At 45.2% G+C, this 18,184-nt stretch overlaps 1 protein-coding gene across 1 annotated transcript in view; it reads right to left on the bottom strand.

The window, feature by feature from the left end:
- The window catches only part of XYLT1 (xylosyltransferase 1), a 124,251-nt gene extending 107,487 nt beyond the window's left edge, over nt 1–16,764 (bottom strand). The window contains exon 1 of the mRNA XM_049788111.1: nt 16,717–16,764. Coding sequence (XP_049644068.1) covers nt 16,717–16,764 — 48 coding nt within the window. The remainder of the gene's footprint in view (nt 1–16,716) is intronic.
- Nucleotides 16,765–18,184: the final 1,420 nt, after the last annotated feature.

Genomic DNA, 18,184 nt, shown 5'->3' with positions numbered 1-18,184 from the left:
GAATCGAGGGCCAGGAGGACCAGTCCATAGTAGGAAGCTTGTTACAAAGAGCAGCGGAGTGCAGTAAGGGCACTGCACAGAGAGTGAGGGCACAGAGAAGGGACCACTGTGATGAGGGTTCAAACCGATCACAATGGACAGAAACTGGGTGCTAAAAGGAGGGAAAGTGATAGGCATGATACCCTTCAGTAACAATATTGCAAACCCTGGCTGGGCCCGGCTCTTAAGGCCCAGTGTGCTAGGAAGGGCTGGGGGTGACTCAAAGAAATCTTTGAGGGGGCTTTCTGATTCCCTGCATGTGGCTGCTAAGGAAGACCCCAACGAACTTAATCCCATCAAGGTTCACCGGCCAGGTAGCAGTTCCAGCCCACCAGATAGTACCAGAATCCTGCCTGGTGCTTTTAAAAAGCCTCTGTATTTTTCCATTCTTGGCTTCCTGATCCCCTGTGTGAACTAAGGAAGATCCTAGCAAATTTATTTCCATCAAGGTTCACCAGCCAGGTAGGTGGTCCCAGCCCACAGGGTGGTACCAACTCCTGCCCAGTGCTTTAAAAAAAAAAAGCCTCTCAGAAACTTCACAGACTCAAAACAAGCCTTAAAGAAAAAACTAAAAGGTTTTCTTTAATACAAGACAGACCAACAGACACATAAACTTTAACACAAAGATGAACTCAAATCCCATGACAATAATCTCTCTCAATGCCAATAGACTAAAAGCACCAGTTAAGAGAAACAGAGTGGCAAAAATGGTTCAAAATACTGCCCATAAGAAACACATCAAAATAGTTACAACAAATATAGACTCAAAATAAAAAAGCTGGAGGAAAATCATCCAAGCAAACAACTCCCTTAAAAAAGCTGGAGTGGAGCCGGAGGGATAGCATGGAGGTAGAGCGTTTGCCTTGTGTGCAGAAGGATGGTGGTTTGAATCCCGGGATCCCATATGGTCCCCTGAGCCTGCCAGAGCGATTTCTGAGCACTGCCGGGTGTGACCCACCCCTCCCCCCCCCAAAAAAAAACCTAGCTGGAGTGGCCATATTAATATCAGATGACACAAACTTTAGACTCAGAAAAGTTATAAGGGAAAAAGATGGTCATTTTGTACTAATCAAAGGATACGTACAAAAGGAAGAAATCACTCTCCTAAACATATACGCAGCCAATGAGGTACCAGCAAAATATTTAATACAATTGTCAACAAATCTGAAAGAAGATATCAATAACAATACAATAATAGTAGGAGACCTCAACACTGCCCTGTTGCCTCTTGATAGGTCAACCAGGCTGAAACCCAACAAGAATATACTAGCTCTGGAAAGAGACATGGAAGAAAGTGGACTTGTATATATATAGACATATATATAGGGCACTCCATATATACATATATATATCCATATATACATAGTGCACTCCATCCCCAGAAACCTGGATACACATTCTTCTCCAATGCACATGGGTCATTCTCCAGGATAGACTACATGCTGGCCCATAAAACATATCTCCATAAATTCAAGATGATAGAAATTATACAGACTACTTTGCTGATCACAAGGCACTAAAATTAAAAATGAACTACAAAGGGTCACAGAACAAAATGTTAACACCTGGAAATTAAACAGCACATGGTTGAACAACCAGTGGGTCAGAAATAAAATCAAAGAGGCAATCAAAACATTCAAAAAACAAAAAACAAAAACAAATGACAATGAAGATATAAATTGTCCGAATTTATGGGACACAGCAAAAGTGGTACTAAGAGGAAAACTTATACTTTACAAATACACATCATAAAGGAAAAAGGGGCCTACACAAATAGTTTAATGACACAGCTTTTAAAATTAGAAAATAACCAACAAAGGAGCAAAAAATAGGTAGGCAGAAGGAAATAATAAACCTTAGGGCAGAAATCATAATGAAATGGAAATAAAAAAAGAAAACAAATAGAAAGATCAATGAAAGCAAAAGCTGGTTCTTTGAAAAAATAAACAAGATTGATAAACCACTAGCAAAACTCAAATATGGAGAGAAACTTAGTAAATCAGATTAGAAATGAAAACAGTGAGATCACTGATACTGCAGAGATTCAAAAGGTAATCAGAGACTACTTTGAAAAACTCTATGTGACAAAACACAAGAACCTGGAAGAAATGGATAAATTCTTGGACTCCTACAACCTTTCATGGTTAAACCACGATGATCCAGCATAACTAAACAGACCTATCACTACTGAGGAAATTAAAAAAGTAATCAAAAGTCTTCCCAAAAACAAAAGCCCAGGCCCAGATGGATTCACTAACAAATTCTTTCAAATCTTTCTAGATAAATTACTGCAAACCCCTTTCAAGCTCTTTCATGAAATTGAAAAATCAGGAACACTCTAAAATAGTTTTTATGAAGCTAACATCACCCTGATACCAAAACCAGACAAAGATGTTGCAAGAAAAGAAAACTACAAACAAATATCCCTGATTCAAAGATCCTCAACAAAATTCTGGCAAAGAGAATCCAATCAAGAAGGTCATACACCACGACCAAATAGGATTCATTCCAGGAATGCAAGGATGGTTTAACATATGTAAATCAATCAACATAATACACCATATCAACAAAAATAAAAATAAAAATCATGTGATCATATCAATAGATGCAGCATTCGATAAGGTCCAACACCATTCTTAATAAAAACCCTCATCAAGATGGGAATGGAAGGAACTTTTCTTAATGTAGTCAAGGCCATTTACCACAAGCCAATGGCAAATATTATTTTAATGGTGATAAACTAAAAGCCTTTCCAATAAAATCTAGTACAAGACAAGGCTGCTATCTCTCACCATTCCTATTCAACATAGTGCTTGAAGTTCTTGCCATAGAGATTAGACAACAAAAAAAATATCAAGGGCATCCAGATAGAAAAGGAAAAAGTCAATCTCTCACTGTTTGCAGATGACATGATAATATATCTAGAAAACCCTAAAGACTCTACCAAAAAGCTTCTAGAAACAGTAGATTCATATAGCAAAGTGGCAAGCTACAAAATGAATGCACAAAAATCAATGGTCTTCTTATACACCAATAATAATACAGAAGAAAAGGACATTAAAAATACTTATTCACATTAGTGTCACGCAAACTCAAATATCTTGGAGTCAACTTAACTAAAGATGTGTAGGACCTATACAAAGAAGACTACAAAACACTGCTTTAAGAAATGAGAGGACGGGGCCCGGAGAGATAGCACAGTGGTGTTTGCCTTGCAAGCAGCCGATCCAGGACCAAAGGTGGTTGGTTCGAATCCCAGTGTCCCATATAGTCCCCCGTGCCTGCCAGGAGCTATTTCTGAGCAGACAGCCAGGAGTAACCCCTGAGCACCACCAGGTGTGGCCCAAAAACCAAAAAAAAAAAGAAAGAAAGAAAGAAATGAGAGGACACAAGGAAATGAAGATACAAACCCTTATCATGGATTGGCAGGATTAACATAATTAAAATGGCAATACCCCCCAAAGCATTATACAGATTTAATGCAATCCCTCTAAGGATACCCATGAAAATCTTCACATAAGTGTATCAAACACTCCTGAAATTCATTTGGAACAATAAACACCAATGAATAGCTAGAGCAACCCTTGGGAAAAGGAGTATGGAAGTCATCACCTTTTCCAACTTTAAACTTTTACAAAACAATAATTATTAAAACAGCATGGTATTGAAATAAATACAGATTCTCAGATCAGTAGAATAGACTTCCATATTCAGAAAATGTTCCCCAGACATTAATTAATCTGTTAATTAATCAATCAATTAATCTTTGATAAAGGGGCAATAAATTCAAAATGGAGCAAGGAAAGCCTCTTCAACAAGTGGGTTGGGGCAACAGGTCAGTCGCTTGCAAAAAAGCAAACTAAGACCTCCATCTAACACCAAGCACAAAGGTCAAATCCAAATAGATTAAGGACCTGGATATCAGACATAAAACCGTAAGGTATATTGGACAACACGTAGGTAGAACACTCCATGATATCAAAACTAAAGGCTTCTTCAAGGTGGAAACAGCTCTCTTCATACAAGTGGGAACAGAGATAAACAGATGGGATTATATTAAACTGTGAAGCTTCGGCACCTCAAAGGAAATAGTGCTTAGGATACAAAAGTCACCCACAAAATGGGAGAAATTATTCACCTAATATCCATCAGACAAGGCGCTAATATCTTAGATATACAAGTTACTGACAGAATTTAAGAAGAAAAAAAAATCTAACCCCATCAAAAATGGGAGAAGAAATGAACAATTTCTAAAAAATGAAATGCAAATGGCCAAAAGGCACATGAAAAAATGTTCCACATCATTAATTATCAAAACAATGATGAGGTACCATCTCATGCCACAGAGAATGGCACACACCACAAAAAAAAAACAACAAGAACAATAAGTGTTGGCAGGGATGTGGGGAGAAAGAAATTCTCCTTCACTGCTGTTGGGAATGCTGTCTAGTTCAGCCCTTATGGAAAACAATATGGAGATTCCTCAAAAAACTGGAAATTGAGCTCCCATATGATCCAGCTATACCACTCCCTCATAGGGATATACCCAACAGATACAAAAATGCAATACAAAAATCCCTTCCTCACATCTATTTTCATCACAGCACTATTTACAATAGCCAGATTCTGGAAACAACTAAGACGCCCTTCAACAGATGAATGGCTAAAGAAACTGTGGTACATATATACAATGGAATATTATACAGCTGTCAGGAGAGATAAAGTCATGAAATTTTCCTATACATGGATGGACATGGAAACTATTACGCTGAGCAACATAAGTCAGAGAGAGAGAGAGAGAGAGAGATAGAAAATAGTCTTGCTTATTTATGGGTTTTAAGAAAAATTAAAGACATTATTGTGATAATGCCCAGAGATGAGGGCCAGAAGTACCAACTCACGATATGAAACTCACCTCAAAGAGGGGTGAGTGCAGTTAGATAAATAATACACTAACATCTACCATGACAATATTAATAAATGAGAGAAGTAGAATGCCTATCTTGAATACAGGTAGGAGGTGTGGGAGGAGGAAGATGGGGGCATTGGTGGTGGGAATGTTGCACTGGTGAAGGGGGGGGTGTTCTTTTAGTGACTGAAGCCCAAGTACAGTCATGTTTGTAATCATGGTGTTTGAAGAAAGATATTATTAAAAAAAAATCTTTATGGGCCTATCCTGCTGTTTTCTGCCAGTCACTATCAGACACAAATCCTCAGAGTATAAGAGCTCAAACCTGGGCCTGCCCTGCCAGGTGAATCAGAGAATGGCAGAGCTCAATCAGTAGGGAAGGACCGAGGGAAGGAAGGGACCAACTGGATGGGAATGGCCACTAGGGGGAAAGCAGGGACTTGAGGGTGTCTGTGTGCACTGTGGACTGAGCTGCTGGCACATCAAGAGAAGCCCAGACCAAAGAGAAGGCAGCAAGAACAATGGGAGCAACCAATACTGAGCATGGTTTTGTTTTGTTTTATTGGAAGGAGGAGACATATCCATCAGTGCTCAAGGCTTATTCCTAGCTCTGCTCAGGAGTCACTACAGGGTTCCAGGATCAAACTCTGGATTGCATAGAAGGCAAGTATACTACCGACTGTGCTATCTCCTTTACCCCAGAAGTGTGTGGGCCTTAAAGAAAGTTCCATGCGATTAGCCTTCAGGACAACCTGTGAAATCTCTGCTTATGTGGACATGTGCACACACATGCATGAAGAAGCACACATGAGTATATGACATCCACATGTAACATCCCACAGATGTAGACCTTACAACAGACACACAACACACACAGCACACGCACACAAGCACTGGTGTGTACATATATGCACTCACACTCATGTCCATCTGCAGATGGAAACCCAGAGGGACAACCTGGGTGCCTCCTGTCCCCTACACAGAACCACAGCCCTGGATACTGGGTTTAAGGAATGTTCTTGACTTTCTTCTCTGGGTTTAGGGAACAATTTCTCTTCATGGCTGTAAACTGCCTTGTATCCAACCTGGAATCCCATCAGCTCTTCCTTCAGTCTTAGGTCCTTACCCCGTCACTCTGGGCATACACTGGTCTGACACCCTGGCCAACTTCCAGTCTCTGATTTGGCTCACTTGGATTTCTTGCAAGAGGACTAGAAATGCCATCCAGGCCACCATCCGATGACCTCCAGTGGGCTCCCACAGACAGTTAAAGTCAAATCCAGTCTCACTTTGCTGCTCCACTGTGGCCCCTTTGCCCTTCAGCTCCCTGTTTTGGCCACAGCAGTCCCAGCTGTGCCTTGAGCAAGTGACCATAGGGCCTTTACACTGACCATGGCTCCAGCTTGGCTCACCTCTAGAGCTCTACTTGGCCACCTTATGGTCAGCAACTAAGCCAGTAGTCTCTGCCCCACCCCAACCCCTCTAGACTGACCCACCCATCCCAGCCCTTGTCCCCAGGTAACACATGTGCCTCATTCCCTGTCTGGCACTTGGGTGAGAATCATCTAGATTGGAGAGGCCATTTCTAATAATAACAGGATCACAACATTAACGATTCATCAATGGGGAACAAGCAGGCACAGAGGAAGATGCCTGGCCCCCCAAGGCAAAGCCACAGAAGAGTAAATAAAAGCCTTGAGCAAGCAAACACCTCAGTAGCAAAGCCTTGCCCAACGATGCCTGAACCCTGACAGTTGGGGCTGGCACAGCACCCTGTTTGTTCATAGCTACCAGGACACAGAGGTACATTCAGGGCCCACTGAACCCTGGCCAAGCTGTGGGAACATGGGAGGGGGGCCAGCCATGGAATAAACACCAGCACACCGGAGGGTTTTGTCCTGGACAGGCGTCAGCCCCAAAGCCACAGGCTGTGTTGGGGTGTCAGGCACCCAACCCTCCTGAAATACCTGTCACCCTCACTCAAGAGGATGGGGAGTGGGGGCTCTAGTCCTTGGGATTCTGGTGTCAGGAGCCCCCAGTCTGCCTCCTGTTGGTCACTTGGCTGTTGGGTTTAAGGGCTCCATCTCCCAGGAGTTCCTGGGACTTCACCTTACTGAAATTTGGGGGTTTCTAACTTAGAATTTCTTTCTATTTTTTTTTTTTTTTTTGGTTTTTGGGCCACACCCGGCAGTGCTCAGGGGTTACTCCTGGCTGTCTGCTCAGAAATAGCTCCTGGCAGGCACAGGGGACCATATGGGACACCGGGATTCGAACCAACCACCTTTGGTCCTGGATCGGCTGCTTGCAAGGCAAATGCCGCTGTGCTATCTCTCTGGGCCCTTTCTTTCTTTCTTTCTTTTTTTTTTGTAACTTAGAATTTCTTGTGTGTAACCTCCCAACTGATGTTCAGAGGAGGACCATGCAGTGTTACAGTGCTGGGGATTGATCTTGGGTGTGAAACGATGAGCTATCTTCCTAACCCCCCTACTGGTTTTTAAATATGTGTGTGTGTGGGGGGGGGGGAACAACTCAAACAGATCTCAGGGGGCCCAGGGGACCCTCCTGACTATTCTCTACCAACTACATAATGGGCCAGAAGATGCAAAACCCTTCCCTGGGCTCCTCTCATCCACGTCTACAGCTAATGTTATATCAGGTACATGTTCCACCATGTATGTCACACATAATGTATGCATATAATATGGGTGACAGAAAACGTATCTCTGACTATTCCATACAGGCTCACCTTGCTTAGCGCCACCTACTCTCCACTGCTCATGAGCCGAGCATTGATCTACAATAGATTTTAATACAAGTATTTCAGCAATGTCACAATGCACTGTTTCATTCCAACCTTGGTCTTAGGGGTCAGAACAATAGTGTAGTGGAAGGCACTTGCCCTGCACACAGCCAACTCACGTTCATTCCTCGGCATCCCATATGGTCTCCTGAGTCCAGTAGGAGTAATTCCTGAGCACAGAGCCAGGAGTAAGCCCTGACCATGGAGGAGTGTGGCCCAAAACAAAACAAACCAAAACAAACCAAAAAGACAAAACCAACCTGGTACTAATCTGGCCCCTGACACTTGCTAGTTATATATTGTTAAAATTTATTTTTCTAGGGAGGAGTCACACCTAGAAGAGTTGGGGGCACACCAGCTCTTGGACTCACCTCCTTTATTTGGGAGTGTGTTGAGGATAGAAACCAGGGCCTCACACAAGCTAGCACCCTACCATGAGTCACCCTCTGCCCATCCCACACCAAGCGGACTGACTGTTGGCATATCTTTAAAATGGATGTTGGAAATGTTGGAAATTCTGGACATGGCCAGGCTTGGGGGACCTACTGACCATTGGGGGGAATGTCCCATCCCAATGTCCCCACTAGAGGCCAGGGGGACCCTCCCCATATCAAGTACCCCTGTCCTGAAAGTCACATTCTTCACTGCCCAGGCGAAGGTTCAGTTGGCTGCCTCCAGAGCCATGAGAGATCCGGCAAATGGGAGCCAGAGGAGAAGGTGGTTGAGGGATTGGCCCAGCCATCTTCTGAATTCAACAAAGTGCTACTCTTCCACAGGAAGCCCAGAGAAAGCAGGCAGATGGGCTGAGAAGCAATTTGCTGCCTTTCACCAGATGCTGGGCACAGTAAGGATTAATGGGTTGGAGATTCAGGTACCAGCCATTCCACAGCTCCTGATTACTTCGCAGAAATGCTCTCCAAGGAGGAAAAGGTTAATCGGAGCCCAGAGTGGGGAAGTGCTGGGAAGAGTTTTAGGAGGCTAATGAGACAGCTGGGCCCCTCTGGAGAAGAATGAGCCCTCTGCATCTCAGTGAGGTTGGCTCCGCAGGCTACTCTTCTCTGCCTTGGTGCTGGGTTTTTGTTTTTGTTTTTGGGAGGGCACACTTGGCAGTACTCAGGGATTATTCCTAATTCTGCACTCAGGAATTACTCCTGGCAGATTTGGGGGACCATAGGAGATGCTGGGGATTGAACCTAGGTTGGCCGTGTGAAAAAGGCAAATGCCCTACTGGCTGTGCTATCACTCTGGTCCCATGTGCTGGGTTCTTGTACTCTAATGTATTTACTTAGTCATGCTGGGGACAGAGCCCAGCGCTGGTCACATGTCACATGCTTTCCCACTGGGGTCTCACCTAGAAAACTTTGCTGGCCACAGTCTCTGCTGGACTATAGTTCTCCCGCTCTAGCACCCTATGGGATGCAGGCCTGGAGACCCTGGAGACACGTTGGGTGTTACGTGAGCTAGAGAAGATGGTTTTGGCAGAAAGAAATGAGGAGTGTAGCAGGAATCAGAGGCCACCTTGGAGCCTGCCTCTCACCATTGACACCCAGGGTAGAGTAAGGGGATGTTTGCCTAATGCATAAAGCAATATTTAGGGGTCCCTTCAGCTCTGCCTGCCACATTCTTGCAGCCAATCCTTGTTCCCTGAGTTGTGACAATCATCAGAAATGTGTGCAGACTGTCCCAGGCCCTCGGGGAGGGAGAGACTCGCTGGTTTAGCCAAGGCTTCAGTTGGGCTGAACAATTGTCAGCTAATTAGCTAATGATAACTATTAGCCTGGTTTCTCTCAGGAGCCCTAGGGGGCGATTGGCACAACACAGCAATGGTCTGGGATTCACTGGGCCTAGAAGGTGGCAGACTAGCAAAGAGATGGGGTTCCTGATTTTAAGACCCCTGCCTCTCCCCGGCAGAAGGTGACTCCTTTATTCATCCTGAGTTCCTAAGGACCATAAAGCCCTGAGCAGCATGGAGGAACTGGCTCATTAATTGAATCTAAGGGAAACTGGCATATTCTTTTGATAGAAACCCAGATCCGACCAGTGTACAGATCACAGATTCTGGGTCAGGTGAAGGCTTCTCAGTTGTGAGCTCTTGCTCTGGGCTTCCAAGGCACCTCCAGAGAGAGCAGCTTCCAGAGCAGCAGCCCCCTATACAGTCCTACATATCCTGCCCCTTCTTACAGACACCTGATTGCAGAGCACCAGGGACTGTGTGAAATTATAGGTGGAGTGGACACAACCCCTCAACCATCAGAATGAACAATCGCTGGACACAATATTCTGGACTGTTCTCTGCTGAATCTTCAGCATTGTGAACTGGGTCTGGTCTGCCTGTTACTTTTTGTTTGTTTGGGGATTACTCGTCCAGTGATCCCTATCAGGGATCATTTCTGACAGGGCTTGGGGGGACCGAATGCAAGTTCAGAGATCGAACCCAGGTCAGCTGCATGAGGGCAAGCTTGGACTTCTTGGAGGAGCAAAATGTTGAAAGAGCTGGTGCCTTCTCTTTCCCTCTCTACCCATTTTCTTCACCCCCTTTAAATAAAGGGATGCTAAAATGCCTTCCTTTTAGCCCACCCTGACCTTGACCACCTTCCAACAAGTTGATATAAGCAACTTGAGCTAATTGAATGGATTCCAGGGTGCTGGCGAGCCCCCGAGAACATGCCACCACCATCTCTTTCCTCCATCGCCCTCTAGACAAACCATCCCAGAGATTCTGGCCTTGAATCCAGCAAACTCAGGACAACCAGGACAGCTGACTCAGGGCTGGGGCTGGAGCAAATGGAGGTGAGAGGCTGGAATTAAAGAGGCCAAGGGGTCTTTCCCCTTGGAGTGTGGTTCTGTCTGTGTCTCTCTATGTCTGTTTCTATGTATCTGTGTGTTTTTGTGTTTGAGCATGTGTTTGTGTATAAATTTCTCTGTCTGTGTCTATGAGTTTCTGTGAGTTTCTCTGTGTCTGTATGTTTCTCTCTGTGTGTGTGTGTGTGTGTGTGTGTGTGTGTGTGTGTGTGTGTGTGTGTGGTGTGTGTGTGTGTGTGTGTGTGTGTGTAACAAGCCTCCTGGGCTTAAAGGTAGAGGATGAGTAGGATGCTCTTGATACACTGGCCATGATCAGGGGCACTCTCCCTCTCCACCCATGTGTGACCAGGCTCCCTCCATAGGGCAGGTCCAGGGCCTAAGGACAGATCCCAGGGTAGATTCGCCTTCCCAAACCCTGGGCATCCTCATGGGAGTAGCTCTGAGTCTGCTTTTCCCTCTGGGACAGGCCTGCCAGGTACAGGGCATTGTTTTAGATCCTCCCAAGTCCCTGCTGCTCCTAGGTGAGGAAAGAGACACAGTTCCAGATTGTACCCCATTGCATCCCAGAGAATACCTTTGGAGGGTCTAAATCAGCAACCAATCAAACTTTCCATCTTTTTCAGTAGCTGAATGTTTATTTTTAATGTCCAGCATGAAGAGAAATGGCATGCTGTGTGTCTTAAAGCTACCCACCAGCATTATTCTCTGTGTGTTTTTCCATGTCAACCTGATGCATAAAAAGTTCCTTCCCAGAAAAGTGTGTGTGTGTGTGTCTGTTTTTTGTGTATGTATCTGTGTGTGTGCCTGTCTATCTGTTTTGTGTGTGTATCTGTGTGTCTGTCGGTCTGTCTAACTGTTTTGTGTGTGTGTGTGTGTGCATTTGTGTATTTGTGTGTGTGTGTGTGTGTGCTTATCAAATATTCAACCACCCCCTCACAGGTCTTACCCAGTGGATGCCCCAGTCCATCTCCAAGGACTGATGTTTAACCTGATCTCAGAAATGGCCCACTGGCCCTGGGGGTGAAGTACAGATGGCAAACAGAGGGGAACCATTCTTTGTGGGGATAATTCTTCCCCTAAAGGAAGTAGTTGAGCCATGTCAGAACATATGCATGTAGGCAACTCAGTAGGAGGGTGTGAGGCACATGTGCTGATGTTCTTGTTTTGGTTTGGTTTGTGGGTCACAACCCGATAGCGTTCAGAACTTATTCCTGGCTCTGTGTTCAGGAATCACTCCCAGCAGAGCTCAGAAAACCTTATTGGATGGCGGGGATTGAACCTAGGTCCACTTGCAAGGCACTGTACTATGTCTCTGGCCCATGCTGACAATTTTTGTTTGTTTGTTTTTATTTGGAGCCACACCCAGTGGTTCTCAGTAGCTACTCCTAGCTCTGTACTCAGGGATTACTCCTGGTGGTGCTCAGGGGACCCTATAGGGATGCTGGAGATCAAACCAAGGCAAGAATTGTCCCCACTGTACTATGGCTCTGGTCCTCAAGTTGACATTCTTAGTGAACAGCAGGCTTTTAATGAGAAAAGGGCAGCCTAAAGGAAGAGGCAAAGGAAAGTGGGTTGGTGCCCCCCTCAAAGTTCTGTACCACCTTCACCCTGTGGTCTTTGTCATCTGTCCATATCCAAAACACATGCAACTGAATGTGGGTGCTGGGGAAAGGATAGCTCAGAAATACAAAGGAGCTCTCAACTCTGGCCATCCTGCTGATGGGAGGAGTGGCAATGGGAAGTCTTTTCCCTTTGGGAGGACTCAAGAGCTACACAAGGAGAGAATGGGCATCACAGCAGAGGTACAGCAGAACAAGAGAGGCAGAAGGACCCTGGTGGGGCCACAAATCCCTCTGTGGTCCCTGCGCCTCCTTGACCACAGCCTATGAGTGACCCCCACAACCCATCTGCTGTATTTGTGAAAGGATCTGCCTTGTAAGACCCTCTATTAGTCCTTCAGAGTGAAGAAACTGACCAGCACAAAGACAGGAAAGGTCCAGTCCTCCCAATGAACCTCCAAGGCAAAAGCAGCCCCAAGCCAAGCTTTTGTGCAGCTGACTTCCGGGTCGTTGCCCAAGTCACTCTTGCCATGCAAAGCAGGTACTAATGCCACATCCGGGAGGGAAAGTCTCGAAAGGAATGGCCTCACAGGACCTGGAGACAGACAGGCAGGTCTCTGCACTGGAGCTCATGGCTGTTCCATTATACTGTCTCCTCAGACAAGGGAGCAGAACTTGGGGGGTTTGGGGGTGTGTGTGTGCTAGCAGGCTACTAACCTTCAGCTCCAACCTAGAGATAGCAGACACCAGACACACAGACATACACCAGCATGCCAAGTCTTTCTAAGGTAGATGGGACACCTGGGAGGCAAGTTTTCTAAACCCAAAGGCACACAGGACACCCCAGTGCCTTCCCGATCCCCATGTGCTCAATGTCTCCAGGTGGAAGGAGGCAAGCAAAATAAAACAAAACAAACAAATAAACAAAACAAGAATAGGGGCCAGAGTGATACCGCAGCAAGATAGGCATTTGCCTTGCACATGGCCAGCCTAGGTTTGATCCGTAGCAGCCCATATGGTCCCCAAGACTGCCAGGAGTCAATTCTGAGTGCAAAGTCAGGAATAAGCCCCAATCACCACCAGGTGTCTCCCCTAAAACAAGAACAAACAAAAACCTCAATAATGGCAAATAAGTGGGAGTGAGGCTTTCTAAGGGGATTTTATGTATCTGGGTGGACCCACACACACACACGCTCATACATGAAGCAGTACATATGCAAACAGGTGTGCATGTGTAGACCCTGTCTTAGGAGAGTAACAATTTGAGATGCTTTTGAATCCTGAAATCAAGGGGCTGTAGAAATAAATGCTCCATGCAGGGCTAATGTGGAAAGAGCAGTGCAGAGGCGAGGGGCAAAAGCAAAGAGAGGAACTGACCTGGTTCTCCAAAGAGATCAGTGGACTGGGGTGCTGCTCCTGCATATGGAAAAGAAAAGAGAGACATGAGAAGTGAGAAACATTACCCTGATCCCAGCAGCCCTGCCTGACTCTGCCCCTCCAACACAGTCCCAGGACAGCAGAATAGGTATAGCCCATCGACCTGCCCCATCCCCCCAAACACTTCCACCTCCAGAGAGTCAGAGAAACTCTCATGTCTTGTGAGGGGGTCCCCGCATGCATAGAGGCATGAAGAGGAAAGAAATAAGCAACAAAAACCACCACCACCCCCCTCGCCAGATAAGGCCAAGTGGGTTCAAATATTTCCCGAGGAAGGAGAAGATTGGGGTCTTAAGAGGATTAGAAATAAACCCGAAAGAATACAAAGTCCTCATTAGAGGGAAGACCACCAATTGGTGTCTGATCTTTGCAAGAATGAGGGAAGAAAGAGACTGGGGTCAGAGAAAGAGAAGAGCTTAATGCCTGCTCCATGGAGAACATTCCAATGGGGCCCGGGAAGCGCCTTTTCAGGCACGAGAAAAGTCCATTCATTCACTCTCTACAAAAGCCAATTGACTAGAAGGGCTTGGTGGGAATGTCTCAGGTCATTAAACACGAACTCTTAAGACTGGGGGGCAGGGTGGGTGAGAGGAGAAAGATCAGAGGCAAGGAGGCCTTGGTTTTCAGGGAGCGGTTTCCAGGGAAAACAGGAAGCCAGAGCATAAAAGCTATTTTTGTCTGCACAGTGCGAGCTTGGAAGGGAAATGTCTTGGATTCATGCTTCTTGGGAAGACAATTCCGAAACAGTCTTCTTTGGAAAACCAGTATTATTTGTGGGCCCAGTGAGAAGCTTTGCTTGATACTGACAGATTTTTTTCAACTGTCTGGTCAATCAGTGGGTGAGGACTGGGTGTGGGAATCGGCTTTTCTTTCTGTGTTTGATTTATTTTATTCCCCAGAATATCTTCCAGGTCCATCTATAGTGTCTCAATTTCATTCTGTAAATTTTTAAAAAGTATTTTTGGAGGGCCATAGCAATAGCACAGCAAGTAGATTGTGCTGCATGTAACTGACCTGGCTTTGATTCCTGTAATCCTAGATGGTTCCTTGAGCCCTCCAGGAGTGATTCCTGAGTGCAGAGTCAGGAGTAACCCCTGAGCACTGCTGGGTGTGGCTCAAACCACCCAAAATTATTTGGGGAGATGATGCTCCCCTAGTGACCTGCTATCACTCCTGGATTCATATGGTTAGCTGAATTCAATACCTGAGCTGGTGATGAGGATTTGGGGGCTTGGGGGTGGGGGTGGGATGAGAACCTTACAGGTTATACACATGCCAGGCATGTGCTCCTTTTTTTTTTTTTTAAGGCTTAAAAGCATTCTGTTGTACGTATGTATATCCCATATGTTATTTATCCCTTCATCGGCTAAGGAATACAAAGGTTGTTTGCAAATCTCAATTCATTTGCTATGGAGAGGAGCAGTTTTGATGATAGAAGGTATAAAACCAATCAAGCTGAGAGAACAGAGCCTATGGGCAGATTTTGTGATGCCAGACAACCCCTTTCTGGAGCCCTGCCTACAGCTGATAACACTGGACTAGCTAGTCTACATGTTGTCAAGAGGACAGACAAGCACATGGGAGGGGTTCTTGGTCAACAAAAGAGAAAGAGGCAGTCTAAGGATACTGGGGCCTTCTCAGCCTCTCCCTTGAGCAAACTGTTGTCATGATTTTCAAGGTGTTTACTCACTGAAAGCTTTACCGGCCTTCTAAGTTTCTGATTCTAAGGCATCTAAAAGAAAAGAATCAGGAACTGGTGGGCTCTAACTTTTCTTTAAGGTGAGGGAAGCTTCCCCTCAAGTCAAGTTCTGAAGACTAGTCAAATTCTGAAGACAAATTCTGAAGACAAATTCCCAGCCTGGTTCCAAGAAACAGTTGAAAAGACTTGACAACAGAAAGATGTTTTGTGGATTAACATGTTTCATCCCAATCCCAGAGCCCTTTGACCTTGTATTTGGGGGGGGGGGATTGTGTATGTATTCATGTATGTGTATGTATATGAATGTCTATGAATATATATGCATGTATATGTGTGTCTCATTTTGATCCTACCATCTAGATTTGAATGGGAAGGTAAGTGCCTGCTTTTGCAACAGCCAACATTCAACTTTCTCTAAGCCAGGCCCCCGCAAAGCCAGGCACTGGGGTGTTGGGTGTATGCCCAGATTAATTAAACTGTGCTTCATGGCCAACTGGGCTATTGTTTGGGGTTTATGCTTCATTGCTCAGAATCCCAAGAGGATGAAGGGGTGGGGAGAAAGCTATCCAGAACCCCTGAGAACAACTTCACTTGAAAAATCTTTCTGGGGAAGCTGCAGAGAATCTCTGGCTCCTGCATCTTCAAAGCAGAGAGCCTGAGAGAGGTAGCAGAATGAGGGCCCAACTGTGACCTGGAGTTTCAAAGCCAGAGAGCCTGCAGTCCTATTGAGGGGTCTAATATCTGTTTAAAAGCTTTTGGAGGACAAAGCACTAGAATTATCTATTTAGCATGTTGATGAACTAAACGGGGAGAAATTAAGCACCCACAAGTGGCCACAGCTTGGACACTTTAGACTCACTTGCCTACTCCTTCTCTTCCTTCTGCATGTGGCGGTATACTATGCCTTCTCTACAGAGGTCTGTTCCAGCGAATTCAAGGAATGAATACACACACACACACACACACACACACACACACACACACACACACACACACACACACACACACACCTCTTCGAGGTCTCACTTTCAGCGACCTCCTTCTTAATTGCAGAGGCTAACAAAGTGGAACCGGGTCAACGGGGCTGTCTGCCTGATGCATTTCGGCCCTCTAAATTGGGACTCTCTGGTTTACAGTAGAGTAAATTCCTGTCTGTCAGAACAAAAGCTCCTGGAGACTAGAGGGGAATTTGCAAGGAGCTCAGAAGCTACAGATACTTTTAGAATTGTAATGCAAGAAGCAGAACCCTGGGTCTGCTTCAAGCAAGGAAAGCCTTCTTTACTATGACTACATTTGGAAAGTCAAATAGGGAACAAGGTAGATGGGATAAGGGGTCTCCATTTTCTCCACTTCCTGCAGCCCACCCTTGGAGGACATGACTTGGTGGCTTTCTTTGTGACTTTCTTTGAGTATATTGTCCCCAACTTAGGGTCCTGAGTGCTCCCAATGGGCTCCCACTGGTTATACTCACAGATATGTCATAAGCAAAGATGTGAAACATCTTGACCAAGTTGAGCATGACTTTTGAGCCATCCCCACAAGAAGTGCAAGCCCTTCTAGCAAGCTTCACTAGCCAGATGATCCAAGGAAGAAGAGAGACATGGGAATAGATCTGAGCCAATCTAAATCTGAGTCCAGACCAGCCTTCACTGGCCAATTCCTAGTCAACTTTCCTGATGGGAGAGCATTATCACTGGTCTTCCCACTGAGGTGTAGGGCGCTTTGTTTCATAGCATCACTGAGGCACCTGCTCTCTGCTCACATACCACCCAAAGTCAGGAACAAAAATGTATGGTCACCAGAGAGGGAATGTGTATTCTCCATGAGTTTATAATGCTTCCCATGAACCTGAACTAGCATGTCATGATCTTGCATCAATGACCTACAATGTGGAGACTCCATGTGAACTGGCCCACTGCTCCAAGCTAGGAGAGAGTCAACCATTGGGAGCTTGCAGGCCATCAGATGGCTTTGGCAGACTGTTGGTCTATCTGGGTTGACACAGACATCATTAAGACATTAGTGCGGGCCTGGAGAGATAGCACAGCGGCGTTTGCCTTGCAAGCAGCCGATCTAGGACCAAAGGTGGTTGGTTCGAATCCCGGTGTCCCATATGGTCCCCCGTGCTTGCCAGGAGCTATTTCTGAGCAGACAGCCAGGAGTAACCCCTGAGCACCGCCGGGTGTGGCCCAAAAACAAAAAACAAAAAAAAGACATTAGTGCAAGAAGATGTCCCAGAATTCAGTTTTCCCTCCTCTGGCTCATTCCAAACTTGATCCCATGTGCACCGTTGGTGATCAAGACATGAGAACAGTTCTGAAGAGTATTAATAAGTAGTAATTTACTAGCAAAGTAGTAACTAAGACCATGTTTGTTCCAGCACTGCTCCAGGCATTGGTTTAGCCTTCTACACCAGGGTTTCTTAAACTCTTCCACTCAAGACCCCATTTACCCATGAAAAATGATCTAGTTTTATGGGAATAGAGAAAGAGTCCAGCAGGTAGAGTGCTTGTCTTGCACATGACTGAACTGACTTTGAGCCCTGGAACACATATGGTGTCAAGTCCGGCCAAAAGTGATCCCTGAGCACATAACCAGGAGTAAGCCAGGAGTTTACTTTAGCCCAATAAATACCTTGAACAACAGAAAACCACAAACCAGGTATGAATCAACATATAAAATAGGCATAAAAAAGAAGTATGCAAATCAAATGTTCATTGATAACATATTATGAAAAATGAATCTGAAAAGATTTTTAAGTTACTCTTTATGGGGCTTTGACTCATACAGTTTAAAAATCTAAGTTATATACAGGTACATTGTTCTATAATCCCTTATAACAACCCTAAGAGGTGTAGATTATTGTTCCAATTACAGATCTGGGAAACTGAGGCTAAGAGGGGTCGAGTAGCCTATTTATGGTAACACTGATAGTGCCA

This window comes from Suncus etruscus, chromosome 15 (genome assembly GCF_024139225.1).
Source record: "Suncus etruscus isolate mSunEtr1 chromosome 15, mSunEtr1.pri.cur, whole genome shotgun sequence".
In the NCBI taxonomy this organism is placed as follows: domain Eukaryota; kingdom Metazoa; phylum Chordata; class Mammalia; order Eulipotyphla; family Soricidae; genus Suncus; species Suncus etruscus.
The sequence above is the reverse complement of the archived record's forward strand: the minus strand, read 5'-3'. Positions and strand labels throughout refer to the sequence as shown.